The sequence below is a fragment of the Desmodus rotundus genome, chromosome 9, assembly GCF_022682495.2.
Source record: "Desmodus rotundus isolate HL8 chromosome 9, HLdesRot8A.1, whole genome shotgun sequence".
NCBI classification, from domain to species: domain Eukaryota; kingdom Metazoa; phylum Chordata; class Mammalia; order Chiroptera; family Phyllostomidae; genus Desmodus; species Desmodus rotundus.
In genome coordinates this window covers 45,964,552-45,992,530 of record NC_071395.1, presented here as the reverse complement: position 1 = coordinate 45,992,530, position 27,979 = coordinate 45,964,552, and the positions used below count along the sequence as shown (strand labels likewise).

General features: G+C 41.8%; 1 protein-coding gene and 1 long non-coding RNA gene across 8 annotated transcripts in view; one reads left to right on the top strand and one right to left on the bottom strand.

The window, feature by feature from the left end:
* LOC112301452 (uncharacterized) overlaps positions 1-24,784 on the bottom strand; it is a 35,571-nt gene extending 10,787 nt beyond the window's left edge. Inside the window, exons 1-3 of one of the 5 annotated variants that reach the window (XR_008425081.2) lie at positions 24,560-24,780; positions 14,794-15,022; positions 1,874-2,161 (exon numbers count right to left, since the gene is read on the bottom strand). This is a non-coding gene — a long non-coding RNA (uncharacterized lncRNA). Of the gene's footprint in view, positions 1-1,873; positions 2,162-14,793; positions 15,023-24,115; positions 24,450-24,559 lie in introns of those variants that run through there. The other 4 variants (XR_002974490.3, XR_011650356.1, XR_008425082.1 and 1 more) reach the window with 4 other exon arrangements.
* LOC112301451 (zinc finger protein 791) lies at positions 953-19,428 on the top strand. 3 transcript variants are annotated; one of them, XM_024556896.3, is made up of 4 exons: positions 953-1,093; positions 14,828-14,954; positions 15,143-15,203; positions 15,508-19,428. In XM_024556896.3, exons 1-4 carry the CDS (start codon positions 1,091-1,093, stop codon positions 17,159-17,161), a joined length of 1,845 nt encoding a protein of 614 aa, XP_024412664.2. In that variant the 5' UTR covers positions 953-1,090; the 3' UTR covers positions 17,162-19,428. The 3 variants fall into 3 exon arrangements, with proteins under 3 accessions (XP_024412664.2, XP_024412663.3, XP_045048408.2); XM_024556895.3 differs by lacking the exon at positions 953-1,093 and adding an exon at positions 2,175-2,536; XM_045192473.2 differs by lacking the exons at positions 953-1,093; positions 15,143-15,203 and having other exon boundaries at positions 14,853-14,954.
* Positions 24,785-27,979: the final 3,195 nt, after the last annotated feature.

Sequence of the window (27,979 nt, the reverse complement as noted above, 5' to 3'; positions counted from 1 at the left end):
TTGTTCTGTTGATAAATCCTCCAGATCTTTTCAGTCAAAACCCTTTGTTTTTAAAAAATATGTATGATTAATTTATGTAAGCCATTCTTTCTAAACAGACACTTGGCTTTTTATCAATTTTTGCGGCCAAAACTATGAATGAAAACTCATATTGCCATATTTCCAAACATATACAAATTATATTCTTTTCCAGCCTTAATTTTATCATGAAATATATTCAGAAAAGATTGTACAAACTGAATTATGCTAAGACTTAGTAAGAACAGGATGAACACCCTTGAAATCATCATGAAGGCAAGGCAGTGGTGAGGGTCTGATGTTCCCACCCCCGACTCATCTGTCCTGCCCCACGGATGGCCACTGTCCTGATTCTTGGTTCTTCATACCTCCGTCATCTATCATTTTTCACCAAGCAGTGTGCTTTCAGTTCTGTCTCCTTTGATCTTTCACCAAATGCGTATTAATGGAGTTCCTTGAAGAGGTTTTCCGGTGGCTACTTTGCCCCATATGTTTCACACATGCTGGCATCTGAGGCTGGGGGCCTGGTCCAGGACTATGGGGTTCAAACCTCCCACCAGAGTTAAGTGCCCCTGAGACCGCAGGATTCTTTAAAGTGCCCAGATGAGTGGGGGTGGGGGACAAAAGGGCGAGCGTCTCCCCGCTGGAAATGGTCCACCATTAAAATGGAGCCAGAGTCATCACTGCATATGGTCAGGTCACTTTTAAGTGTCTCTTTGTGAAGAAGGGTCACAGTGAGTGGCCTGACTGCCTCACGGTTAAAGCACAGACTCCGACCCACTGCTAAGACAAGGTCCCTCAAACACGCGACCTCTGGCCTGTAGTCGCTCAGGCTGGAGAGGGCGGGACCTTGGGGGCTGTCCAATCAGGGGAGTCGCTGATAACGTACATAAGGGCGGCGCTCTGATGACGTTGTGGATTGCTTGTTGATCGCTTCTCTTCGCAACCATCTCTGCATTCTCTCTCCCTGCCTTTAAAGGCCTCGGGTATCTCTGCCACATCCTTGTCACTGTGGCCTGTACTTGCCGCAGAAGTCATAGGGTGGATGACAGGGAACCGCACAAGTTAAGAAATGGTGAGTGTGGGCCGTGGATGGGAAGACAGAGGAAGTGTTGGTGGAACAGTGTGCCTGGACCCGGCCTCCCGGGGGACACTCCAGAGTTTTGGGACGCAAGTCCACCAGGGGTGCGGCACGCAGCACGGGGGCTCGGCCGACAGCCGGAACCCCCAGGTGTTTCCTCTCGTCTCCGTGCGGCTGCGTTTCCTCCCCACCCCGTACCCCCAAGAATGTTCGGTGACCACGGGGAGGGTCATCAGACTCTCCGGGGCTCCTAGTGGGAAGAGCTGCGGTCTGTGGGATCCTCAGCCCCTCCTTTCTCCCCAGGGGGACCCGCTTCCTCCTGAGTTTTGCAAATGTTTGGGTAGCGGGGTCTCAAATCCATGACCTTGTCCGGCCCCCACCCACCCAACCTAGACCTTCCTGGGACTGGCAGTAAATTCCTGTTTCCATATCTTTTCCTACATTCCTGAACGCCATCTTCCCCTCTCTTGTGCACAGCATGATGATTAACTGTTTGCCCTCCGTAGTACATTTCACACTTCGCAGTATTTTATTTATCATTTCTCCACACAGCCATGGATGGTTCTCTTTTTACAGATTTACTTTTTCCCCTGTGGATGTTTTATGTAAGAGGAAAGCCGAGAATAACTGCCTAGAACTATGTTATGTAAAAAACCTTGTGCCTCTCCCCCCAGGATCTTGCCTGGGTGCACACATGCTGTGGGTGTCCAGGTTTGGGAACTTCCCTGGGTGCTCTGCCCTTTCATCCCATTTCCAGGCCAAGCGCAGCCTGTCTCCGAGTTTGTGGTTTTATTCACTTTAATTCTCCATTTTTCAATGAGTATATATGTATCTAAACAAAAGAAAAACTATAAAATATTTCCAAGAAAGAGGTGAATTTCAGGAAAAATTAAAAATTCCATCATCACATCTATTTGTTAACATTTTTGTTTCGTTTTTCTTCCATGAGCAAGTGTAGAAACATTCTGAGATCAGTTCTTTTGGTTGATTTCAAAGGCAACATCAGAGCTTAGACTCCCAAGACCCAGAAGTGTGTTCGATATCATCGTTCTCCAAAGTTACCTGTCATGGAAATAATAATTCACATTTATTTTCTGAAAGGAATAGATATTTGCAGATTTATTGTTGAACCAGAAAAATGCCTTATCCTTTTCCCTTATCCTTTACACATAAACACAGGATTTGAGTGGTTTTACTGGATTGCTCAAACACTGGGAGTGGCTCGCCTGGGGCCTCTTCCTGTACACCATAATGTTTCAGGTTTGATCTCCGGTCCAGGCACAAACGGGAGGCAATTAATTGTTTCTCTCTCACATCGATTTCTTCCCCCACCCCCTTCCTCTCTCTTTGAAATCAGTAAACATCCTCGGGTGAGGATTAAGAAAGAAAAAAAATCAGTGGTGGTCCAGAGCAACCATGTGGAAGCAGAAGCCTCAGGTCAGTGTCTCTAAGCTAAGGCCTCCTTGAGCCTGCACAGGGAGGTACTGAAGGACCCAGTGGTTCTCCCTGGGGAGCCTCCCCTTGCAGGTGTCCTCCCTGCTCATACTCACCCGGGAAGGAGCCTGCACACTGAGAGAAGCTACAGCCCTGGGAAATGGGGGCTGAGGGTAATATCCTTTCTAAATCTGTAGCTGTGATTTCCTTGGGCCTGTTTCTGGATATAGGCTTGAGCAGTGTAGGTGCGTTCGGAGGAATCTGTGTACGTTGAGAGAGTCTGTGAAGGTCAGGTCTGTCTTCTAGACAGGGTTTATGCATTTGGGAGTCTTCGGTGGTGGGGGGTGAGAACCTTAAATTGAATCTGGCTAAGAGTTTCCTCACTTGTGAGAATTAAAGCCTCAGAGAGGAAGCCTTTCCATCACCTCAGGAGATGGGCATGTGCAGCTCCCAGAGATCATTTCTGTGGGTGCTCTGTCAGCAGGGGAGTGGCCCACTTTTTAAGAGTTGTATCCCAACAGGGGGAGTATGGACTGCAAGCTTGAGAATGTGGATTTTCTTCTGAACTGTGAGGAGGCAGGCAGCCTATCTCACCTGAGTCAAAGATTTGCATTTCTTTCTTTGGATAGTCATAATATTGCATATTGAAGCTCCAAATTCTAGTTTTCCTTGGTAATTTGTGATATTTTCTGGGTGAGTGTGTAGGATTTTTAGTTCTTGGGCTTTGGAAATGTAAGTTGATTGAAAGATACATGGAAATAAGGCAAGAAATTCTGGAACCAAATAGAATATTTGCTCCTTTTAGACAAGAGATCAAGATACAAGATGGGTGTATTTGAGCTGTCAGGTAGATTTTACATTTTAGATCAGTGTTTGTATGTTCATGTCCCTAGAGAGCTTTGAAAATTTAAATGCTATAATATTGCTTAGGCATAAGGGAAATGAATTTCTATTTTAATTAATAGGAAAACTACTCAAAACTTACATAAACCTTCAAAAATCCTGATGCATCTAATGGATTAGACCCAAATAAAGCTATAATAGGCTTTTACTCCTGAAATTATCCCCCAGTGTGATATATAAGGAGAAGCTATAATGCCTCTTATTATTTTGGTTAGGAGATTTTGAGATTTTTTAATTTTTTATGGTTTAAACTTTTATAAGCATTGACGTTTAAAGGATTGAATCTTAGAATGGTTTCCTATGTTGAAAAGAAAAAATTTTAAAATTTAAAATTAAATTTTAAAAAGCAAAAGTAATTTAATTTAAAGACTTAAATCACCCTTGTCTGGTGTGGCTCAGTGGATTGAGTGCTGGCCTGTGAACTAAAGGGTTTCCGGTTTGGTTCCCAGTCAGGGCACATGCCTCCACAGGTCCCCTTGGGAGTGCATGACAGACAGCCACACATTAGTCACCTCTCTTTCTCGCTCACTTCCCCTCTCTCTGAAAATAAATAAATAAAATCTTTTTTTTAAAGACTATTAAATAGAAAAATATGGCTTATATAGAATTAAGAACTACTAAGAATTATTTTTTAAAATAATGTATGCAACAGCTAGCAAAAGTCTGTAAGATAAGGTTTAAACTCCACTCACCACCAGAACATCCCAGTCCCCTCCAGGGCTCTTGCTTTAGCTAACTCCAATAACCAGTGTTGAATTTCTTGAGCTTCCTGTTAGTGTTTCTTTATAATGAGCAGTTGGACTCCACGCTTTTTGATATCTGACTGTTCGTGGCTTAAACCTCCCCACTCCCTCTGCCCCTTGGGCTCCCACCTGGACAAACTGATGAAAAAGTGTGCGTGTTCTTTCCTTTAGAGATGGCAAAAAATTCAAATCACACAGCCCCCTGCCTTTGGACTAAGACTCTCGGCCCACCCCCAACCCCAATGAACCACCCAGGCCAGTCTCCCTTCCTTGCTTTCTGAAGCCATCTCAGCTGCTCAAGAGGTTGCCCTGCCCTCCTGAAACCTCAATTATGTGATCATAGGACTCTTCCTACCACTCCCGGGAATATGTGCACACACACCGATGTCATCAGCCTCAAGGGAACTGTCCCCTGCAGGTGACCATAACAGTTGGTGCCGTGAACAGCATGTCCTGACAAGACCACCCGTGGGTCTGTCTTGTCTTGCTCTGACCTGCTCTGCTGCCCGATAGTGTCCCTCACTGTGCACAGCTGAGGTGCTAGTGCTGTGAGCTTGCCTCCTGGTGTGGTGTTGCTGAGCCTACCAAGCTTTAGTTCCATGTTCAGCTGACCAGAATTGGCAGTTTCAAGAATTCCAAGGCATTTGGAGGCAGGAGTATGGGATCAGGGCCCTCCTTAAATTAACCCTGGGTCTGTGTCTTTGTTGGGATTTATCTATTAGAGTGAATCTGTGACAGAGGCTGGGTTGACCCCAATGTAGAGGGCACAGGTGGGAGAGGGGGGCCCATACCCTGTATAAGAAGTGGGCCCATCAGGTGGTTGCTCATGCAAGAGCAGTCATTTAACGAAAGGAAAGAGAGGAGGGAAAGGCAGCCAGTAAGTGGCAGGTGGATCCACACTCCTTCTTTTCCACACTCGTAATTCCAGAGAGATCTTGCTAAATGTAAGCAGGATACCCCTGATAATGTTAGGGGAGATACCAAATATAATATAGAGTGCAAATAGGGATGGTTCACCATAACTATGGTCTTTCCTAATTTTCCATGGTCATAGTGCCCATTTTCTTAAAAGTATGCTACAGTCAGCAGAGAAGGGAATGAGTTACACTCGCAAGTTACATTGTAATTTAGTCTTTGGCCCTTTCAAAATATATTAACAAAATGGGACCCCATAGTCCTTAACCCCAGTTAAACTCATATGGCCTAACGTAAATGAAACAGGGTGTTAAAGGATTGAAAACCACTGTACACCTATTTAGTGAAGAAGTGATTATACCCTCTGCTTCACCTTTGAATAGCTGATTTGGCCTTTTTTTTTTTTTTTAAGATGGTCTTAATTTAACTTGACAGAATAAATTTCCAAATGAACTTAACACGCTTAAAGATCTGTGTTGACTGGTCAAAGAACAGTAATTAATTGCATTGATTATAATAACTGGGTAACTATAATTGGCAATGGTGAATATTTAGTTGGCCTGTTCATCAAGAAAGAATGACACCTAACTGCAACCTCGAGGCTGTGGTCAAACCAAGTAAGCCCCTCCCTATTCTCAGTCCCCAGCATTATGGAAGTTACTGCCTGTATCCACTTAGCAACTGGTTGATATCCTGCTGTCACAGGTTTGACTATTTTGCTCATACCTATGACATCAGTGTCATTGGCCTTCACCTCTGAAGGGACGTGATCCACCTTTACCTGGTTACCTTCAGGGACCTCAGCACCACTGCCAGCACACACTGTCTCTGCAGGCAGGGTCAGAACCGTATCCAACCTGCTCCGGGGCTCAGGTACGACATTGCACTGATGACATCCTCCTCTGACGGTACTCAGGACATAAAAATATTGACAGGAAGAGCTCATAAAAAGGGGAGAGGCCATTGCTGTATATATCAGGTCAGGCCCTGGCCCCATGTTTAAATTCCTAAAACGTATTTGGTAATCTGGGTCATGCTCCATCCATATACAGTAAACAGCTATTGCCCCTCTCAGCACCCACAACATTGTCTGGATTCTTGTGGTGTTCTGGAGGAAACACAGTCTGCTTACACACTGCACTTGAGTCCATTTATGTTGTTTCTTGCAAACTGGGCCACCTTGAGTGGTAGGTACCCCTGCAGCAAAACCAAAAGGCACTGGACTCAGATCGCCATACAACAGGCACTCCCATAGTGCCCTCAGACACTTGTTCCACAGCAGAGCCTTCAGTGGCCGCCTGCCGTGCCTCCTGGAGTTACCCACGGTGGCCCTAAGTTGTCCATAGGCTTCTGATGCAAGAAACTGCCCGAGGCTCCAAACTGTATGCCAGTAGAGCGCAGTTGTCACTGCTTGTAGAGCCATCCTGAAAATGGTCCTGAACCTGTGACCCCTTAGGAAGCTCCCCATTATGCCCTGGGACCTGTAAACAGCGCCCCAAGAACTCTGCTATCGAGACCCCTTGAGACAAGATGTAGCTAAACCTGGCACCTTTGGCGTATCCTACCAGGAGGGGGTGGCCCCCATCTCCTTAGTCCCTTGCCAGGTGCTGAAGGAGGTCACCCCTTTCCCAGACCTCTAGGCTCCCTGGGGAGCAGCACCTTAGGATTCCCGGAGGTAAAGGAAATGAGTTCACACAATTCAGGGACGACACCGCCTCATCCGTACATGATGCTCAGGCAGTTACTACTTTTATCCTTTAACTGGAACATCCTTTTAAAGGATGGGACTCAAGGGTCCACACGACTGACCAAACAGCAGGCAGTCATCTTAGCACTGACCAGAATGGGCTTCACTGGCCATGTTTACAGACTCTTGGATGATTAAGTTGCCCTTTTGTGATAAAAGAATTCTAGGACTGTTTTGCCTCACAGTTACCCACAGTGTAAATCAAGGCAACACCTATCTCTACATATACTTAGGCCACAATGTGAGGCCTTGGCAGGACACTCCTGCATGTGGGAGTTCTAGATGCCATTGACAGTAATGAAGGGACTCATTTTACTTTTCAGAATATACATTGCTGGGCCCTGGGAAAGGCATTCAGTGGAAGTTCCTCCTCTCAGGTCTCAGGCTGCAGGCCTCATAAAAACACCTGGATGACTTACTGAAATAACTTCAATCAGTTGACTGAAAGATGGCTTCTTTCAGCCATCAGTCATCAGCAATCACTAGTAATGTATGTGTTATCTTTTTTGTTTTTCTTGATAGACTTGGCTTTTCTTTACAGCAATTTTAGGTTTACAGAAAACTTGATCAGAATGTACAAAGAGTTCCCACATAACCCCTCTACCTCCACATAGTTTGCCCTGTTTTTTATGTCTTGTATTTCTGTGGTGCATTTGATATCAATGCATTAAAGTCCACAGTTTACATTAGTGTTTTTATTTTTAAGGTAGGAAGATTTTTTGTTTTTTTCATTCCTTATGAAAGTTTATTGGTTTTTTACTTTATATTTTATTGTTTATGCTATTATAGTTGTCCCAATTTTTCCCTCTTTGCCCCTGTCCACCCAGACCTACCCCCCACTCCCTTAGGCAGTCCCCACACCATTGTCCATGTCCATGGGTCCTGCATATGTGTTCTTTGGCTGCTATATTCTTTATGCTGTACTTTACATCCCCATAACTATTCTGTAACTACCAGTTTGTACTTCTTAATCCCTTCACCTTTTCCACTCATCTCCCCAACCCCTCTCCCATCTGGCAGCCATCAAAATGTTCTATGTATGATTCTGTTTCTGTTCTGCTTGTTTAATTTTTTTAGATTCAACTATTGATACATATGTATGTATTGCCATTTTATTGTTCAAATTTTCAATATTCTCCAAGAAGATCCTTTAACATTTCATACAATACTGATTTCATGGTGATGAACTCCTTTAGCTTTTTTTTTGTCTGAGAAGCTCTGTATCTGCCCTTTGATTCTAAATAATAGTTTTTCTGGGTAGAGCAACCTTACTGTATGCTTTTTATGACTTTGCAGGCTAGAAGGAATTGCCAAGAAATATTAAAAGTTTCTTTTGAGAAATCAGCCCTGGCTGGTGTGACTCAGTGGATTGAGCACTGGCCTGTGAACCAAAGGGTCACTGGTTCCATTCCCAGTCAGGGCACATGCCTGGGTTTCAGGCGATGTCCCCAGTAGGGGGTGTGCGAGAGGCAACCACACATTAATGTTTCTTTCCTCTCTCCCTCCCTTCCCCTCTCTAAAAACAAATAAAATTTTTTTTAAAAATCTTTTAAAAAAAAGTTTCTTTTGAGAAATCAGCTGACAGTCTTATGGGAACTCCCCTATAGGTAATTAACTGCTTTTTTCTCTTGCTGTTGTTAAGATTCTGTCTCTGTCTTTAACCTCTGGCACTTTAATCATGTTGTGTCTTGGTGTGGGCCCCTTTGGGTTCATCTTGTTTGGGACTCTGAGCTTCCTGGACCTGTATGTCTAATTCCTTCACCAAGTTAGGAAGTTTTCTGTCACTATTTTTTCAAATTGGTTTTCAATTTCTTGCTCTCTCACTCCTTCTGGCATCCCTATGATGTGAATGTTGGTGTGCCTGAAGTCGTCCCAGAGGCTCCTCATACTATCCTTATTTTTCTGGATTCTTTTTTCTTCTTGCTGTTCTGATTGGGTATTTTTTGCTTCCTTATATTCCAAATCAATGATTTGATTCTCAGCTTTATCCACTTACTGTTGATATCCTGTAAATCCTTCATTTCAGTTGGTGTATCATTCATTTCTGACTGATTTTCATTTTTTATGGTTTCCATGTTCTTTTTTATGCTGTTAAAGTTCTGAGTTTATCTTCTCTTCCCCTAAATTCATTGAGCACCCTTAAAACCCATATTTTGAACTCTGCATCTAGTTCTAATGGATCGCTTGGCTCCATTTTGTTTGGTTCTTTTTCTGGAGATTTGTTCATTCATTTCATTTGGGCCATGTTTATTTGTCTTCTCATTTTGACAGCCTCCCTGTGTTTGTTTCTATGTATTTGATAAGAGCTGCTATGGCTCCCAGCTTAGTAGAGTGGCCTAATGTAGTAGGTGTCCTATAGGGTCCAATGGCACAGCCTCCCTATCACCTAAACTGGGTACCTGAGGTGCACCCACTGTGTGAGCTGTGTACAGCCTCCTATTGTAGTTGAGCCATGGTTGCTGTTGGCAGGTCAGTGGGAGGGAGTTACCCAGTCTGATCAGCTGCAAGGACTGGCTGTGACCACTGACCACCAACCTCTGACCATCATGGAGGATCAGCTGTGGAGGGGCCCACTCCATCAAGCCGGACTACTTCAGCAGGGCCCTGGTGCCCTTGAGTGTGTCACTTGTGGAGGTGGTTGGGTGGTGGTGCTCTGACATGGTCTGTAGCTGTCCACTAGGTGCACTGGCTCTGGGACCTCCCAGGAGGTGCAGGCTAAGGTCAGCTACTGCCTGTGTTCTGTCTGGAGCCACTTGGTATAAGCTACAAAGCAATCTACAGATGACTGCTACTCGTGCTAGGCTGGTAGGTGCCCAAGTGAGGTCAAGCTGGGTCTGAAGACCAACTGCTGCTAGTGCCTAGCCTGGGGCCACTTAAGGAGAGTTACAGTACTTGCTGAGACCAGATGCTGCTTATTTGAGAGAATTTAGGAAAATCTGAAGCATGATCCATTCATATGGAAAAGCCACTGGAAACAGCTTTGGTGGGTCCAGAATTGGGTGGGGCAGAGCCTGAGGGAATCACTAGGGTGGGGCAAACAGTGTGTACCTGGTTGATGGAGTCTCAGATATGGCACCTGCCTGCTGACTCTGTCTCAATGTGGTTTCTTTAATTTTGTAGTTGTAGAACTTCTATTCACCTCGATTTCTGGTGGTTCTGAATAATGGCTCTGTAGGTTAGTTGTAATTTTGATGTGGTTGTGCAAGGAGGCTTAAGTAATACAATCCCTGGGAGAGAGAATAGGACAAAGACAAAGGATGATCAAATGCTCTTAGTGCTGCTGTCTTCAAGGAAAACTGTGATTCTGTTACTGTTTCTTATGATGTGACTTCTAATGTGGTGCTGCAGGCCAGGTGCAACCGGCTCACTAAATTACTGTTGAGTGTTACACAGTCTCGGCTTTGGCTAATGTAAAATGACATGTGTCCATCTTTTCTACATGTAGAAAACTTTCACTGCCCTGTACTCCACTCCATTCATTCACTCATCCATCCATCCTTTCCACTTCAAATCCCTGGCAACCAAAGATCTTTCTCTGTCTCATAGTTTTATCCTTTCCAGAACTATGCTTGGAATCGTAAATGTGTAGCCACATCATACTGGCTGCTTTCACTTAGCAATATCATTTTAAGGTTTCTTCGTGTCTTTTTCGTGAGGTATCTTCTTCGTGATACCTCCTTTCCCCTAACTGCTGAATAATATTTCATCATACAGGTGTTCCAGTGATTATTTTTCCATTCTCCTAATGGAGGTTATCTTCATTACCTATAAGCCTTGGTCATCATGAATAAAACTGTTATAAACATTCATGTGCAGAATTTGTATGAAAGTAACTTTTCAGCTTATTTGGGGAAATTAGAAGGAATGTGACTGCTTGGTTGTATGATAAGAATAGGTTTAGTTCATTAAGAAACTGCCTGTCTTCAAAACTAGGCATACTGGTTTCCATTCCCACCGGCAGCAGATGAGGGTTCTTGTGGCTCCGTTATCTTTGCCATCGTTTGATATTTGCTCTCAATGTTTTGGATTTTAGCTATTGTAATCAGTGTCTAGTAATATCTCATTCTTCTATTTGCAATTCCTAAAGACATATGATGTTGAGAATTTTTTCCTATATTTATTTACCATTGATGTATCTTCTTTGGTGAATGTATGTTCAGATCTTTTGTCCATTTTTAATTGTGTTGCTTGTCTTATTGAATTTTAAGAGTTCTTTGTATATTTATCTTTTTTATCCCATTACCATTTAGTCCCCTTATCAGATAAGTGTTTTGCAAAGATATTCTCCCAGTCTGTGGTTTGTGTTTTCAGTCTCTTAACATGTCTTTTCCAGAGTAGGTTTTATTTTAATGACATCAAACTTATTTTTGCTTTTAATCAATCTTGCTTTTGGTGTTATATCTAAAAATTCATAATCAAACCTTAGGTCATCTAGATTTTCTCCTGTGTTATCTTGTAGGAGGTTTGTAGTTTTGTACTTTATCTATGACCTATGATCTGTTTTGAGTTAGTTTTTGTGAAAGGTGTCAGGTTTGTGTCTAAATTGATCAATTGATATTTGCATGTGGATGTCTGGTTTTCTTGGCACTGTTTGATGAAAAGGCTATGTTTTCTCCATTGAGTTGTCAAAAATCAGTTAATTATATTTGTTTGGGTCTACAAGAAAGAATCGGCTGTTGTATATTAACTATTTATTTTTCAACCTTACTCTACTCCTTTATTAGTTCAAGAACTTTTCATAGAACTTTTTTTTTTCTTTGAAATTTTCTCCATAGGTAATCCATATGCAACAAAGACAGTTTAATCTCTTTCTTCCCATCTGTATACCTTTTACGTCCTTTTCTTCTCTTACTGTATTAGCTTAAACTTCCAGTACAGTGTTGACTGGGAGTGGTGAGAGCGGACATCATTGCCTATTCTTGATCTTACCAGGAAAGCATCTAGTTTCTCACCATTAAGTGTGTTAACTGCAAGTTTCTTATACAGGGTATTCTTCAAGAAGTGGGAGTGTCCCTCTATTTTTAGTTTACTACCAGAAATGGATTTGGGATTTTGTCAAATGCTTTTACATTCCCCCTTTCCTCATTCTGGATATTAATAATCTGTCTTTTTCTCCTTTTTTCTCAGCTTCTGTAGGTGTTTCTCAATTTTGTTAATCTTTTCTAAGAACCAGGTTTTGATTTTGTCGATTTTTCACTATTTCATGTAATTCCATTAATTTCTTTGGTTTTTATATATATTCTTGTGCTTACTGTAGGTCTAATTTGCTCTTTTTCTAGTTTCATAAGACAGGCTTAGATTTAGATCACTGATTACAGATCTTTTTTCAAGTGTATGCCTTCAGTACTATAAACTTCCCTCCAGGCAGTGTTTTTGCTGCATCCCACAAATTTTTTGTAAATTGTAGTTTCATTTTTGTTTAGTTCAAAATAGTTTTTCATTACTTTTGACATTTCTTCTTTGATCCCTGAGTTATTTAGAAATGTGTTCTTTAATCTCCCACATATTTGAGGGTTTCCAATCTTTCTGTTATTGATTTCTAGATTAATGCCTTCATTGTCTGAAAGTATATTTTGTATGATTTCTGTTCTTTCAAATATGTTAAGGGGTGTTTCATGTTAAAGTGTATTTTATCCTCATGAATTTTTCCATATGAACTTGAAAAGAATGTGTATTCTCCTGTTGTTTGGTGATGAAGTATTCCAGTTTTCAGGAATGAAGTTGTTTGATGGCACTGACCAGTTCAGCTATGGCTTTTCTGATTTTCCCCCTGCTGGTGTTCATAATTATTACTAGAGGGGTATTGAAATCTCCAGTATAATAGTGAATTCATCTGTTTCTCCTTGCAGTCCCATCCATTGTCCCCTGGTATATTTTGCCACTGTGTCGTTATGCACATGAGCACTAAGGAATGCTGTGTCTCCTTAAAGACTTGGCCCTTTATCTTTGTGTAATGCCCCTCTCTATCCCTGCGCTCTGTCTGAAAGTGTAGATATGCTGGCTCTTTTTCCCGCTTTATTTTTATTGTTGATAGTATTGACAGATGCCCCTGTTTCCCTCCTACTTTGTCCCCAGCCCCTCTTCCTCTGGCCACCACCACATTGTCTGTGTCCATGGGTTATACATATATGTTCTTTGACTAAACCCTTCACCTTCTTTCAGCCAGTCCCCCCAGCCCCCCTCCCCTCTGACAGCTGCCACGTTGTTCCATGTATCCATGCCTCTGGTCCTATTTAGTTCAGCAATTTAGTTTGTTTATTAGATTTTACATATAAGTGAGATCAGATGGTATGTTAACGTGATACATCTTTTTCCATTCCTCAATTCCCCCTGACTTTATTGCTAATGTGGTTTATTATGAACAACATATAATTGGGAGTTATTTTTTTTATTCATTGTGACAGTATCTTTCAATTATTATATTTAGAATATTGACTTTCTAAATGATTGTTGATACAGTTGGATTAGTATCTACCATAATTTTTGGTGTTTTCTATTTGTTGCCCTTGTTACTAGTTTCTCTTTTGTCTTTCATCTTTTTTCTGCCTTCCCTGGCTTCAAGAATTTTACCTGATTTTATTTTGTCTTCTCTCTTAGCATATCAGTTACACTTTTTAAAAAATATTTATTGGTTGCCCTTAGATTTGCCATACATACTTACGGTTAAGCTAAGTCCTGTTTCAAGTAACACTGAGCCACTTCACTGGTTGTATAAATTTCTCATTAACAGAGTATTCCCAATTCCTCTCTCTGTACCTTACAACATCACTATTGTTCATTTCACTTATCCGTAAGCTATAATTGCTGAATACTTTCTCACTAGTATTATTTTGAACAAAGTGTTACCTTTCAAATTAATTAAGAATGTTTAAGGTGATGTTATTTTCCCTTCATGTATTCCTTCTTAAATGCTCTCCCTTTCTTCATTTTCCTTCCTTTGAAGAATTAGCTTTAATATTTCTTGCTAAGCAAAGTGGATGTACTGATGACAGATTCTATTTGTTTTGCTCAGAAATGTCTTCTTCACTTTTAAAGGATAATTTCAGTTGACACAGAATTTTAACTAAGTTGTTTTTTTCCTATCAACACTTTAACTATTTCATTCCACTCTCTTCTTGCTTGTATTATTTGGAAGAAAAAAGAAAAACAGTCTTATTTAATTCTTATTATTCTTTGTAGCTAAAGTGTGGTTTTCCCTCTGGCTTCTTTTAAGATGAGGTTTTTTAGTGTGTTGTGTGATTTTGTTGTTGGAAGCCAGACATGATGCACTGAGAAGGAAGCTTGGTAAATAGACCTTTAGTGTCAGCTTTGAAGTTTATCTGGCTAGGGCTTAGCCTGCTTACTGTTTGTGTACCTGTAAGTATCAGAGGCTATATATGGTGTCCTTCCTTTTCTCTCTCCTGTAAAGTTTGGAGTTCTCTAGAGCAGGGATCCCCAACCCCAGGGCTGCAGATTGGGAGCAGTCCACCAGCCTGTAGGGAGCGGTGGAATGGTGGGTAAAAGAGCAAACCTGTCCCTGGTGCCAAAAAGGTTGGGGACCGCTGCTCTAGAGACTCCTCAAATAAGGTCTGAAATGTGTGGTTCTTTCCATGTATCCCCCTGTAACTAGAGCTGGACCCTAAATACTGGTTTCTGTGTACCCACCAAGAACTTGGGTCTTCCTATTCTGTCCCTTAACCAAGTGGGTAAATTGCACCATCAGAATTATTGTGGGGGACCATTTCTCTGTCCCCTGCATGTAAATGTCAATGGGTTCATGATCTTTTTCAAGGACCAGTGTTTAGGGAAATTATGTGCCTGAAGGATTAATGATGTTGATTTATGAGGAAGTAGTTATGTATAGTGAACAAGAATTCTGATGACCAAGTCAAAGAATAAATATTTTGAAATCACAGAATCATATGTGAACTTCTTATGAATTGACTATAGATCCCCAGTGCTGTCCATCTTACCTGTCTTCCTGTGCACATATGTGGTATGTTTCAGGACTCAGTGGCCTTTGAGGATGTGGCTGTGAACTTCAGTCTGGATGAGTGGGCTCTGCTGAATCCTTCACAGAAGAAACTCTATAGAGATGTGATGCGGGAAACCTTGAGGAATCTGGCCTCAGTAGGTGAGAATGACAACGTATCTTCATTTAGCCACTTAAGAGTACAAGTGTTTGTCTATCAACATTGTTCTCTGATTTGAATGGGGAAAGAGAACACTTTGGTAAATAAACCAGGAATGGTCAGAGCTCATCACAGACCTGTAATGTAATAATTTTTCTGTAACTTTATTTTGGCTGGGTCTGTATTTTAGGACGAAAATGGGAAGACCGTAACATTGAAGATCAGTTCAAAAACCAGGAAAGAAATCTAAGGTGAGTTATATTCACGATAGAAATCAGTGTCCCACAAGAGGATTTTCATGTCATGAAAGCAGACACTCCTCAAAAAATAAAAAATGGAATTGCCTTATGACCCAGCAGTTCTACCTCTGGGTATATACCTGGAGAAATCCAAAACACAATTCAAAAGAACCTTCTTTCAGAGCATTATAGTAAGTTTCAAACAATTCAGACAGCAGAACACCTGCACTTTCCCTAAAAATTATAAATACAAAATCCTAATGTTTACAAATAAATATAAATCATTAATCATGTACTTCTGATTTTTTTTTTATAGACATCATATGGTAGAGAGACTCTGTGAAAGTAAAGAAGGTAGTCAATGTGGAGAAAACCTCAGCCATATTTCAAATCTCAATCTGAACAAGAAAACTCCTAGTAAAGGAAAACCATGGGAGTGCAGTGTGTGTGGAAAAGTCTTCATGAGTCGTTCATCCCTTAACAGGCACGTGCGCACTCACACTGCGCCTAAACCATACAAGTATCAGGAGTATGGAAAGAAGCCGTATAAATGTAAGATATGTGGAAAAGCCTTCAGTTACCTCCAACCGTTTCAAAAACATGAAAGAAACCACAGTGTAGAGAAATCCTATAAATGTAAGGAATGTGGGAAATCCTTTAGATATCGCCAGTCTGTTCGCAAACACGAACGGACTCACACTGGAGAGAAACCCTATGAATGTAAACAATGTGGAAAAGCCTTTAGATATCATCAAACCTTCCAAACACATGAGAGAACTCACACCGGAGAGAAACCCTACGAATGTAAACAGTGTGGTAAAGCCCTCAGTTGTCCCAGTTCCTATCGAAGTCATGAAAGGACTCACACCGGAGAGAAACCCTATGAATGTAAAAAGTGTAGTAAAGCATTCAGTTGTCCCAGTTCTCTTCGAAAACACGAAAGAACTCACACTGGAGAGAAACCCTATGACTGTAAAGAATGTGGGAAGGCCTTTATTTCTCTTGGAAGCTTTCAAAGACACATGATAACACACACTGGAGATGGACCTTACAAATGTAAGGAATGTGGGAAGGCATTTAATTGTCCCAGTTCCTATCGAATACATGAAAGATCTCACACTGGAGAGAAACCCTACGAATGTAAACAGTGTGGTAGAGCCTTCAGTTGTTCCAGTTCCTTTCGAACACATGAAAGAACTCACACTGGAGAGAAGCCCTACCAATGTAAGGAGTGTGGGAAAGCTTTCCATTGGCTCACCACTTTCCAAGTCCATGTGAGAACTCACACTGGAGAGAAGCCCTATATATGTAAGCTGTGTGGTAAAGCCCTCAGTTGTCCCACCTCCTTTCGAAGACATGAAAGGACTCACAGTGCAGAGAAACCCTATGAGTGTAAACAGTGTGGGAAAACCTTCAGTTCTTCTCTAGGTTTGCAAATACATGAAAGAACTCACACTGGAGAGAAGCCCTATAAATGTGAGGAATGTGGAAAAGCATTTGTGTCTCTCACAAGCTTTCGAAGACACATGATGACGCACACTGGAGATGGACCTTATAAATGTAAGGAGTGTGGGAAGGCGTTCAACTGTCCCAGTTCATTTCGAATACATGAAAGGACACACACAGGAGAGAAACCCTATGAATGTAAAATTTGTGGTAAAGCCTTCAGTTGTTCCAGTTATGTTCAAGTACATGAAAGAACTCACACTGGAGAGAAACCCTATGAATGTAAGGAGTGTGGGAAGGCCTTCATTTATCGCACAACCTTTCGAGGCCACATGAGAGTGCACACTGGAGAGAAACCCTATAAATGTGAAGAATGTGGGAAAGCCTTTAGTCGACCCAGTTCATTTAGAAGCCATGAAAGAATTCACACTGGAGAGAAACTTCTTAAGTGTAAGCATTGTGGGAAGGCCTTCAATTGGCCCACATCCTTACACAAACATGTCATGAGAATGCACACTGGATAAATTATAATTGATAAACACAGGAAAGTTTTCATTCTTTACACTGAAAGTAATATGAAAACTCCACTGAAGAGAAATGGCTATAAATATAAGTAATACAGGAAGGCCTGATGCAAATTAATTCACATTTAATACTCCAGAAAATTTGTGACATGAAACATGTTTTAAAAGCTAAAAATAGCTTGTCTTTATCAGTGGCTCATACTGAAACTCAGTCTCTGGACTGTGGATTCTATTTGCTACTTGTGCAAGTGAACAAGGACTTGAGATAATTCTGTAAGTACTTTTTAAGCAGCAGCACATATGCTTTTAGTAGGTAGTGTTTTTCCTTAAATCAGCTTATAAAATCTTTAAAGTCTATTGGTGAATTGAAATATAAATGTAATATATACTAGTAGGGTTAATTTTTATATAAATTTTTAATTGTTCTATAAGTTAAGGGCAATAATGACACTTTGTTATTTCTTAGGATTTCCTATTGGCTTCATATGGCAAGTGCTAGATATTCCTTATTCATTATAAATATTCCTTTGTTATGATAAAAAAAACACTTTCTTTCATCAGAAGAGCCTTACTAATTAACCTTACAAATAGATAGTTGGCATAAATTTGTAAATATGAGAAGTTTATCATAGAGTATCATCTCACTGGAATCACTATTTACATCTGTTCCCCTCACTCTTTGTCATTCCCTCCGACAGTGGTTTCGATAACAGACTTTACGTTAAGGAGAACAACCTGTATTTACATCAACCTCAAACTTACAAAACAACTTTAAAATGTTTACAATTATAATTGTTTTAGATTTAAATTCACAAATTTAAATTTAGATTTAAATTTGGTACAATATCTTTGTACCAAAGCAACATTTCCCCCCTCCTCTCAATTCATTAAAATCTTCCTACAGTACTCTGATGTCACCGTTTAAGGTATCTTTTACCCAGAATACAATCAGAATGATTGTATGATCTCACTGAAGTCACCCAGTGGTCTCACCATCCCTCTGTTCATACTGAGCACCTACTGAGTGCCTGAGCTGGACACTGGGCTGCAACAGTGAGCATAACTAAGGTGGTTGCTGCACTCACAGTGCTTCAAGTCTATGAATTAAATAAAATCACATTTCTAGCTTCTTTCCTAAGCATTTTTAACATTTAAACTTTGATTCATTTTTGTAATAACATTAACTTTGGTATACCAATAAGCCTTTAATTTGTAAAAAAAAAAAAAAAAAAGAAAAAAAAAAAAAAGAGACCTGTGGCAGGACAATAAAATGTAGAATTGGAGATGGATCTCCCGAAATATGTTACGTCAACATGGATAATGTTGTGACCTACATTTTCTAGAATATTTTCTGGTTTTTTATGGGTCCATGTTAAAATTCATTAACAACCTCATTCGCATGAGATTTGGAGGGCCTTAGTGTTTGAGCCAAAAAGCACAGGGAGACAGATGTATTTGATGTTTCATATATACCTGCTTCCAACCCATTTTCCTGATTATTGGTCCTGCCAGTCAAAAGCATCCCCAGCACCACCACCAACTACATGACTTTCATTTTCTCAGGGCTGTAGGTTCCCACAGATGCCTCCACAAGATCCACAGCAAAGATCAGTCAGTTTGGATTCTTCCTACAAGCCTTCATGCAACCAATTTGGACTGCCATGTTTAAAAATGTTCTCTGAAACGCTGACTGCTGTCTTCTCTAGATGGTATTTGACTAAGGTCTAAGTTGTATAGCAGACATTTCATTCTGTTAATATTGTTAGTGACTGTGTCCCTGATTCCACCGAAACAGCTACAGAGCCACATGGGAGCAGTCCCTCTGCTGCATGTGCGGTGACTGCTCTGACAGTCCTTGCACGTGAGCAGTGGCACCTTCCTCGTGTCAGGCAGATCATGGGTATTTCCGATACTCACAGCTGAACGGAAGTCCTCAGCACATTTTCTTACATTTGTATGTGATTTAAAACTGTTCTCTCTCTCTCTTTTTTTTTTTTTTTGGTCAAACAAATGCTTCTATAGATGTTTTGTGCACTAACAAGTATTACCTTTTCCACTTCCTGATTGGATATATTAAAACATCCCATTGCAACTGTGGATTTTTAGACCAATTTTGTGATTTTTGGCCAGTTAATCATTGTACGTTGTGAATCAATGTTATCATGTATATTTTTCTTCAGCAAGTTTTATTTTTTTATTTTCCTATAGTTAAAAATGTTTGTATTTAACCTCTCATTAATTCTTAATTAAAAACTTTACATCATGGTTTTGTTGGTGCATTCTTGCCAAAAACTATAGGATCACACCTAGCCTCAAAGAGAGGGGTATAACGAATTGTGGTAAGGATGACCACAAACCGTAAATGATAACTGGTTGCATCAGTAAGAAGGTGCACAAAAGGTCTTACACAGTCTGGGCTTTGTGTCACGTGATGGGATTAGTAGTCAAGGAAAATGTTCCTATGTATGAGATACCTTGAGGCGGCAAACTAAATTCTGTCTGTGGTAATCATAATAGTTCTTACCGAAACATGGAAATATTCCCTATGCTATATAGGACACTTTTTCATATAAAGTACCTCAGTTAAAATATATATGCCCTAGCTGGTGTGGCTCAGTGGATTGAGCACCAGACTTCGAAGCAAAGGGTCACCAGTTCGATTCCCAGTGAGGGCACATGCCTGGGTTGCGGGCCAGGTCCCCAGTAGGGGGTGCTGGAGAGGCAACCGCACATTGATGTTTCTCTCCCTTTTCCCCTTCCCCTCTCTCTAAAAATAAATAAAATCTTTTAAAATAATCATCATCATTATAAAGGAACACGTGAACATTCATACACCAACAAAGTAGAACACTTACATGAAGTGGACAAATTCCTAGAAAGACAAAAATCTATCAAAATTAACTTAAGAAAATAGAAAATCTGAATATAACTATAACAAGTAAAAGTGGCTGAATTAGTAATGAAAAAAACTACCCATAAGGAAAAGCCCAGGCCAAAATGTCTTCACTACAAAATTCTCCAACACATTCAAAGAAGGAATAACACAAAGTCTCACTGAAATGCAGCCAGAGCCTGTACCACATATAGTGAGGTGGTATGTGTGTCAACAAGGGTCCCAGTTCCAGGAGTGGCCTTGCAGCTTTATCCTCAGACACTGACCCAGAAGGACAGCAAGCCTTCCTATTCCGGGCTGGCCGGGCCTGGGTGCCACTCCCACTCTAGACAGGGCACTGCTCTACCTGGGAACTGACTCTGGGACTCCCCCCGCACACCTTTGTACCCACGGTGAGAAGGAGCTGTGACAAGACAACGGTGTCCAAAGGGGAACAAGTTCTACTTTAACTTGGGAACAGGTGACAGCCAGACGTTGCTTCAGCATTCCCCTCAGACCTCCCTCCCAGACCTCGTGCTCAGTATCTCTTCACCTACCTTGTTCATCTGTATCCTTTGATCAAGTGGTAAACAAGTGTTTCCCTGAGCTCTGAGCACACTAGGAGATTAACCCAAGGAGGGGGTTATAGGAACCTCTGATTTGTAGCCAAGTCAGAAGTTGTGAGTAACCTGCAGACCTACTACTTGTGATTGGCATCTGGGGGGGGGGGGGGGCGGGGGAGGCAGGCAGTCCCACAATACTCTGCTCTTTGTAATAAGGCCTGTCCTCAAAGGTTCCATTTCACCTGGGTCTCACTGACATGGGGAGGGAAACTGCCAACTTATGCCCCCCCAGCCACTCTGCCTGACCTACCTTGAGGCTGGGGGCACAGACTCGCAAACACCTGTGGGGGTCACAGAATCTATTTTCCTCCTGACAGGAAATATGTGCTGTGATTTCCAAACCATTCTTCCACCTCCCCGACACCAACTGGCTGGCCTACAATCCAATTCTACCACCAACCAGAGTTAATCACAGACTCTACAGTTTAAGGGCTCAGTCCCACAAACTGCCCACATGTCAGATGGCAGCTGCAGGTGGTGGCTCATACCATACACATTTCTCCATAGCTACAAATGTGGAGGTTCCCAGGACACGCCCTCACGTTTGTTAATTTGCTAAAACTACTATTGGAACTAACAAAAGTGCTTTGCTTATTATTATCAGATTATTATAAAACCCAAGTCAGAGTCAGCCAAATGGAAAGGGTGCTCAGTGCAAACGGGGGTGCGGAGAGTAGGAGCTTCATGCGCTGTCCAGGCATGACACCCACCCAGCATGCTGATGTGTCCACCAGTTGGATCTCTGAATCCTAAGGCTAGGAGTTCAGATAGGGTTTCCTTACCCAGGCATGACTAATAAAATCACTGACCAGCGGTGAATCATGCTAAAAATTAAAACACACAGTGTGAAGAGACAGAACAAGCAGAAGAATGTAATTCAGATGCAGCAGATATACTGGAATTATCAGGCCAGAAACGTAAAGCAACCACGATTAATGTGCAAGCACTCTAATGGAAGTAGTGGACAACATGTGAGAACAGACAGGTCATGTAAGCAGAGATGGAAACCCTAAGAAATCACAAAACGGGAAACTGAAGCGAAAACAAAAATTGTTAAGCCCTGAGTGGTGTGGCTCAGTGGGTTTGGTGTCCTGCGGCAAACAAAGATCACCGGTTGATTCCTGGTCAGGGCACCGGTTGGGCGCATGCGAGAGGCAACCAATATTTCGCTCGCACATGGATGTTTTCTCCTTCCCTTTAAGGGATCCCTCCCTTCCCCTCTCTCTAAAAACAAATAATAAATAAAATCAGGAGGGAAGGGTGGAGGGAAGGAAGAAAGATGTTAAAACAACAGAACACAAATGAAGAATTCCGCGGGGTGGGGCAGGGGCAGCGGCAGCTCATCGATACAGAGGAAACATGTGAGGAAGGAATCAGTGAGCTGGGGGAAATGAGAATACAACCTTCCAAAACAAATGCACGAAAATGAAAAGAACAAAAAAGATGGGGCAGAAACCCAAGAACTTTGGGACAATTACAAAGGTGCAACACACACAATGGGAACACATGAAGGAGAATAAAGATTTTAAAACAGTAAATAAGTGAAGCAATGATGACTCAGAGTTTCCCAAAATTAACGATAGACAACAAACCCAGGAAGTTCAGAAGTCGCCAAACAAGATAAAAACAAAAAAATGCACACCTAGAAATATCATATTCAAACTTGAGAAAAATCAAACACAAAGAACATCCTCAAAGAAGCGGGGAGGTGGGGACGGAGGAGGACTTTAGTTATAGAGAAGCAAGGATGAGAATGAAATCAGACTTCTTTTCAGAAACTATGCAAACAGAAAGACAGTCTGTGAAATAGTTAAAGAGTAGAAAGAAATACCACCCAAACAGAATTCAGTGGAGAGAAAGTTATCTTTCAAATGTGAGGAAGAAATGAGAATTTCTGACACACAAAAATTAGGGAATTTGTCACCAGTATACCTGTGTTGTAAGAAATGTTAAAACAAGTATGTCAGGAAAAAGATAATGATAAAGGTAGAGTGTTAGAGAAAGAATAAATGAACGTGAAATGAATTGTTTTTGTTACTTAATCTGACAGATAACACTACGTTCAAAGTCATCATAGTAACAATGTATTCAGTAACTATAGCTTACAGACAAATGAATGACAGCAATGTTAAAAGGGACACGGAGGGAGTGATTGGAAATACAGACTCTCAATGTGCAACAATTACACTCTGAGTGCACCTATATTGTGGATGTAAAACTCCATCCTATGGCTACAAACAGGACCAAGGGAACTGCAACTAAAAGCTCAGAAAGAGCATCATCCCTCTCCCCCATGTGCCCATGCACCCCCAGCTCCCTGGGGCTGCAGCTTCTCAGTGTACAGGCTCCTTCCATGGGGGGTGTGAGCAGGTAGGAGGCTCCCCAGGAAGAACAACTGGGCCTTCAAGCATTTGCCCCTGCAGGCTCAGGGGGGCCTTAGCCAGAGTCAATGACTACAGGGATCTTGTTCCCTACGGGACTTGCTTGGGCCACCACAGATATTTTAAATGTCAAAAATCCAGTGTTTGAACAATCCACCAAAATCACATAAACCCAGCATTTATATGAAAAGAAATAAAAGGAGTCTTTCACTAGTTCAATTAGAAAACCCCTAATATCTTTTTTTTTTTCAGAAAAAGATGTCAGTTGTTTCTATTTAGAGGAAAAGTAATTGGTTTGTAAATAATTAATCACAGTTGAACACATATGCTCTGCAAATCTATAACTGGAATTTTATTTGAAATCACCCAAAGTGAAAAACAAGCCTCAGAAACTTAGTACACATGCTCAGTGGAAGAAAGAGTGAAAGAATTATTCTATTGCACACAAACGTATGCACTACTAGAACATTAAACATATTTTACCTCTATTGAAAGAGTAAGTCCACAAGTCTTTTCAGGTGACAAACCCAAGAAGAGCCATTATCACAGGACAAACCACCCAGGGAAATTTCCAAAAGAGGAACCTCCACCCAAAGGACTTCGCATAGGATGTCTGTGCCCAGGGAGAGTCCTGGGTGAAGAGGTGCTGGACTTCAAGCAACTGATTTCAAGTTTTTGTCAAAGTGGTTATTCTCCACTTTCCTATCATGTAAAATATCCACAGGCAAAAATAAATAAATAAATCTTTAAAAAGAGCCATCCATGGCTCTGTGGATAATTGATAATGCTGCTGTGAATCAGAGAAGGCAAGCTGGCATTTAAGAACGCGGGAGGGCCCCGACTGGTGTGCAAGCTCAGTTAGTTGGGCGTCTTCCTGCAAAGCGAAAGATCCTGGGTTCCATTCCTGGTCAGGGCACGTGCCTGGGTTGCGGGTTCCTCCCAGGTTGGGGCGCACTGGGGATGTAGCCAAACGATGTTTCTCTCTCACATCAGTGTTTCTCTCTTTTTCTTTCTCCCTCCCTTCCCCTCTCTCTAAAAATAAATAAAATCTTTAAAAAAAAAAAAAACGCGGGAGGGATCTAGAAATTCAGAAATTTATTTCCCCTTCAAAGAAGAGGTGGGCTGGGGGACCGGGGTAGTGGATTTGAGACCTTGCTACCCAAAACAATTTGAAAACTCAGAAGAAAACGATCCCCCGTGGAGAATGGAGGGCTGGGGAACACAGAGACCACAGCTGCTCCCACGCACAAAACCGGCAGACCGAGTCAGGACTGTCCGTGGTCCCCGCACATTTGGGAGATACAGGGCTGGGGAAACAGAACTGCCGAGAGAGTCTTCCGAGCCAGAGTCGCCCGCGCAGTGACGGGACAGGACACTTCGTGCCGCAGGGGACTGAGGTTGGCGCGGCGACCCTGCGGGATTCCGGTCCTCAGACTCCGGACTGACCGCGGCTAGGTAGCGCTCAGCCGGACCCAGTCAGCCCCGCATCCCTGTCCCGGGACACCCAGACCCGCACACTCACCATTTCCTGGCTTCTGGGGTACCCCGGCGTCGTCCCTACGGCTCCCCCGGCCCAAGACTTTCACAACCGGACGAAACGGGAGGGATAACGGCAGAGGGCTCAACGAGCGCCGCCTGGAGCGTCCGCGACCTTTGCCGAGCCACACCCTGCCGCTGCGCCCCTGATTGGACAGCTCACAAGGACCCGCCCACCAGTTTCCTGAGTGACAACCAGGAGAGGTCAGAAGGCGGGGAGAAACTGCTTTGCAAGTGGGCGTGGCCTGTCCGAGAGACGGTGGTATTTCCTGCAGGTCTGTCTGAACGCGAAACACAGGTGTACGCAGGGAGTTCAGACTCAGTTCCCAGGTGGAGCGACGCCGCTGTCCTCAGCAGGAGGGGCGCCCCAGGCCAGGGCAGCCGGAGGACCTGAGAATCAGAGGTATTCCCTCGGTCAGGGGTTGGCATTCACTGCCACCCATAGAACTGTGTTCCTTGTTTACAAACCCATTGAAAAATGACCACTGTCAAAATGGAGTCTGGCTACGTTTTTATCTTTGTTGACAGCGTTGAGGCTTCACGACCCTTCTCCACCTCCACACACAAGGTACTTTAGCTAGAGTCCCATGGCTTCCCAAGGTCGTGACTTTGCGGCAAAGTTTGAACCCAGAAGCACTTGCCTGGGCACCAACCATAAATTGTAAGGTGTGTTCAGTGTAACTCTCAGGTGTATATTTTACCATACAGGGAAATTTATTTTAGATAGTTCTTGAGTGTGTGCGTACAGATTTTGAAATGTAAACAGCTATGATATCCCTAAGGCAACTGAATTCCAATTATTACCAATATGAGAAAAAAGAATAAACGTTTTGGAACTGTAGGACATACCTGAAAACTAAACACATTGATTTAAAACTCCAAGTACATTTATTTATTTAAATAGCTTTATTGTGATAGAATACATTTCATTAGTGGGTACGATTCATTGCATTTTATATATTCACAGATATGTTGCATCAGCACCACAAATTTTGAACATTTTTGTCTGAAACAGAAACAGAATCTCTGGAGCCATTTGTTTCTGCATTCACAGTCAGCCAGTATTTAAGTGTTGTGTTAAGTAAGCAAATACATGTGATAAATATGCAACAACTGGGATTACTGTAGCCAAGGGGAACGTGCCCCTGCCACACGTTCTGCCAATGCTTCTACCACACTCTCAACTCACAGCCCCGGTCAGAAAAATTTTCCAGAGTGGGAGGTGTTTCCAAGTAAGCAGGAACAAGTAGGCTTGAGCTGAGAAATGACGAGCTGGAAATGGTCTGTGGGTGGCAATGAAAGGCAATGATGCTTTTTCACACTTATGAAAGGAACTAGGGTAACTAAGGCCTTTCCCACATTCTGCACATTTGTATGGTTTCTCTCCAGTGTGCATCGTCATGTGTCTTTGAAAGGCTGTGTGACAAATGAAGGCTTTTCCACATTCCTTACATTCATAGGGTTTCTCTCCAGACCGAAGTTCACAGTCACATCCTCAAAGGCCACCGAGTCCTAAAACATCCCAAATATGTGTAGAGTAGCATGCGTGAGACTGACAGCACTGGACGCCCAGACCCCATTTATAGGAAGGTTACAAGTGATTCTCTCGTCTCCAAACATTTATTCTATGACTGATCATCACAAACTTACTCTCTGTCCACACTTACTTTCTCATAAATTTAACAGCATAATGAACACATGGAAATGACTTATACCTTGTTACTATGATCACATTACATCTTATTTCTCTCTAATATCAGGATCATGAACATGTAGAGAAATAATAGGAATGCTATACAGATGAAACATATTATAATTTCAAGACCATTCATTTCTTGTAAAAAAAAATCTTTCATCTTCTTCCTTATTAACCACCATTTTCAGCATTCTACAAGGCAGAGGGTGAAATCTGCATGAGGCTTAAATAAATAAAACAGTGAAGAACTGAAAGCTTTTCCTTCTATCAGTGTAATATACCCTATTAGCACATGATCATCTTTTTTCTTTAATTTTATTTATTTTTTAGAGAGGGGGAGGGAGGGAGAAAGAGAGGGAGAGAAACATCAATGTGTGGTTGCCTCTTGTGCACCCTTAACTAGGGACCTGGCCCACAACCCAGGCATGTTCCCTAGACTGGGAATCGAACTAGCGACCCTTTGATTCAGGCTGGCACTCAATCCACTGAGCCATACCAGCCAGGGCCATGATCATCTTAATTGATGTAGAAAATGCATCCAACAAAATTCAACGCCCTTTCATGATTAAAGTAATAATAAACCAGGAACAGAAGGAAACTACTTCAACATAATAAAGGCTATACATGGAAAGACCACAACAAACATCATACTCAGTTATGAAAGACTAAAATCTTTTCCTCTGAAGTCAGGAAAAAGACGAGGATGCCTCTTTCACCAATTGTATTCACTATAGTACTGGAAGTCCTAGCCAGAGCAATTAAGCAAGAAAAAGAAGTCAAAGGCAATCAAACTGGAAAATAAAGTGTAAAATTTTCTCTGTTCACAGATGATCTTATATGTAGAAAATTCTAAAGATTGCACACAAAAAAACTGTTAAAACAAATAAATTCAGCAAATTTGCATGATTCAAAATCAACACAAGAATCAGTTGTATTTTCTATACACTAACAATGAACAATTAATTCAACAGGGAATTTTAAAAAAGAACTCCATTTACAATAGCATCAATGAGTAACATACTTAAGAAGAAACTTAACCAAGGAGGCAAAAGCCTTGTCGACTGAAAACTACAAATGTTGCTGAAGGAAATTGAGGATGGTTCCGATAAATGCAAAGACATCCTGTGTTCATGGATTGGGAGACTTAATGTTAAGATGTCAATACTACTCAAATTGATCTACATATTCAATGCAGTCCCAACCATGTTTTTTGCTGAAATAGAAAAAAAAATCCATTCTTAAACTCATATGGAATCTCTAGGTACCCCAAATACTCAAAATAATCTATAAAGAGAAAAAATGAAGTTGGAGCTCTTACACTTTCTGATTTAAAAACTTACTCAAAGCTCCAGTAATCAAAACGGTGTGGCACTAGCATAAGGGTAGATACGCAATGGAGAAGACTTGGAAAAATCTGCAGGCACTTCCAGCAACCAGGGAGTTTCAGGGAGGATCCTGTGAGATCAGCTACAGTGTCACGTAGAGCCTGGTAGTTGGAGACATTCCCAGAAACCCAGAAACCACCACAGGGGGAGCTAGAAACATTTTGCTGGGTACCTTCTACAGCCAAGCACCAGTCAGTACCAATTCTGGTCCTAGGGTGATCTTCCTGGGTTTCCCTCTTGGCCTGGACTGGTCCTGCCCTCCAAAGAAGAACTCAAGAACATTTTGGGAAGTCATATCCTAAAAATGGGACCCCCAAGACATGAG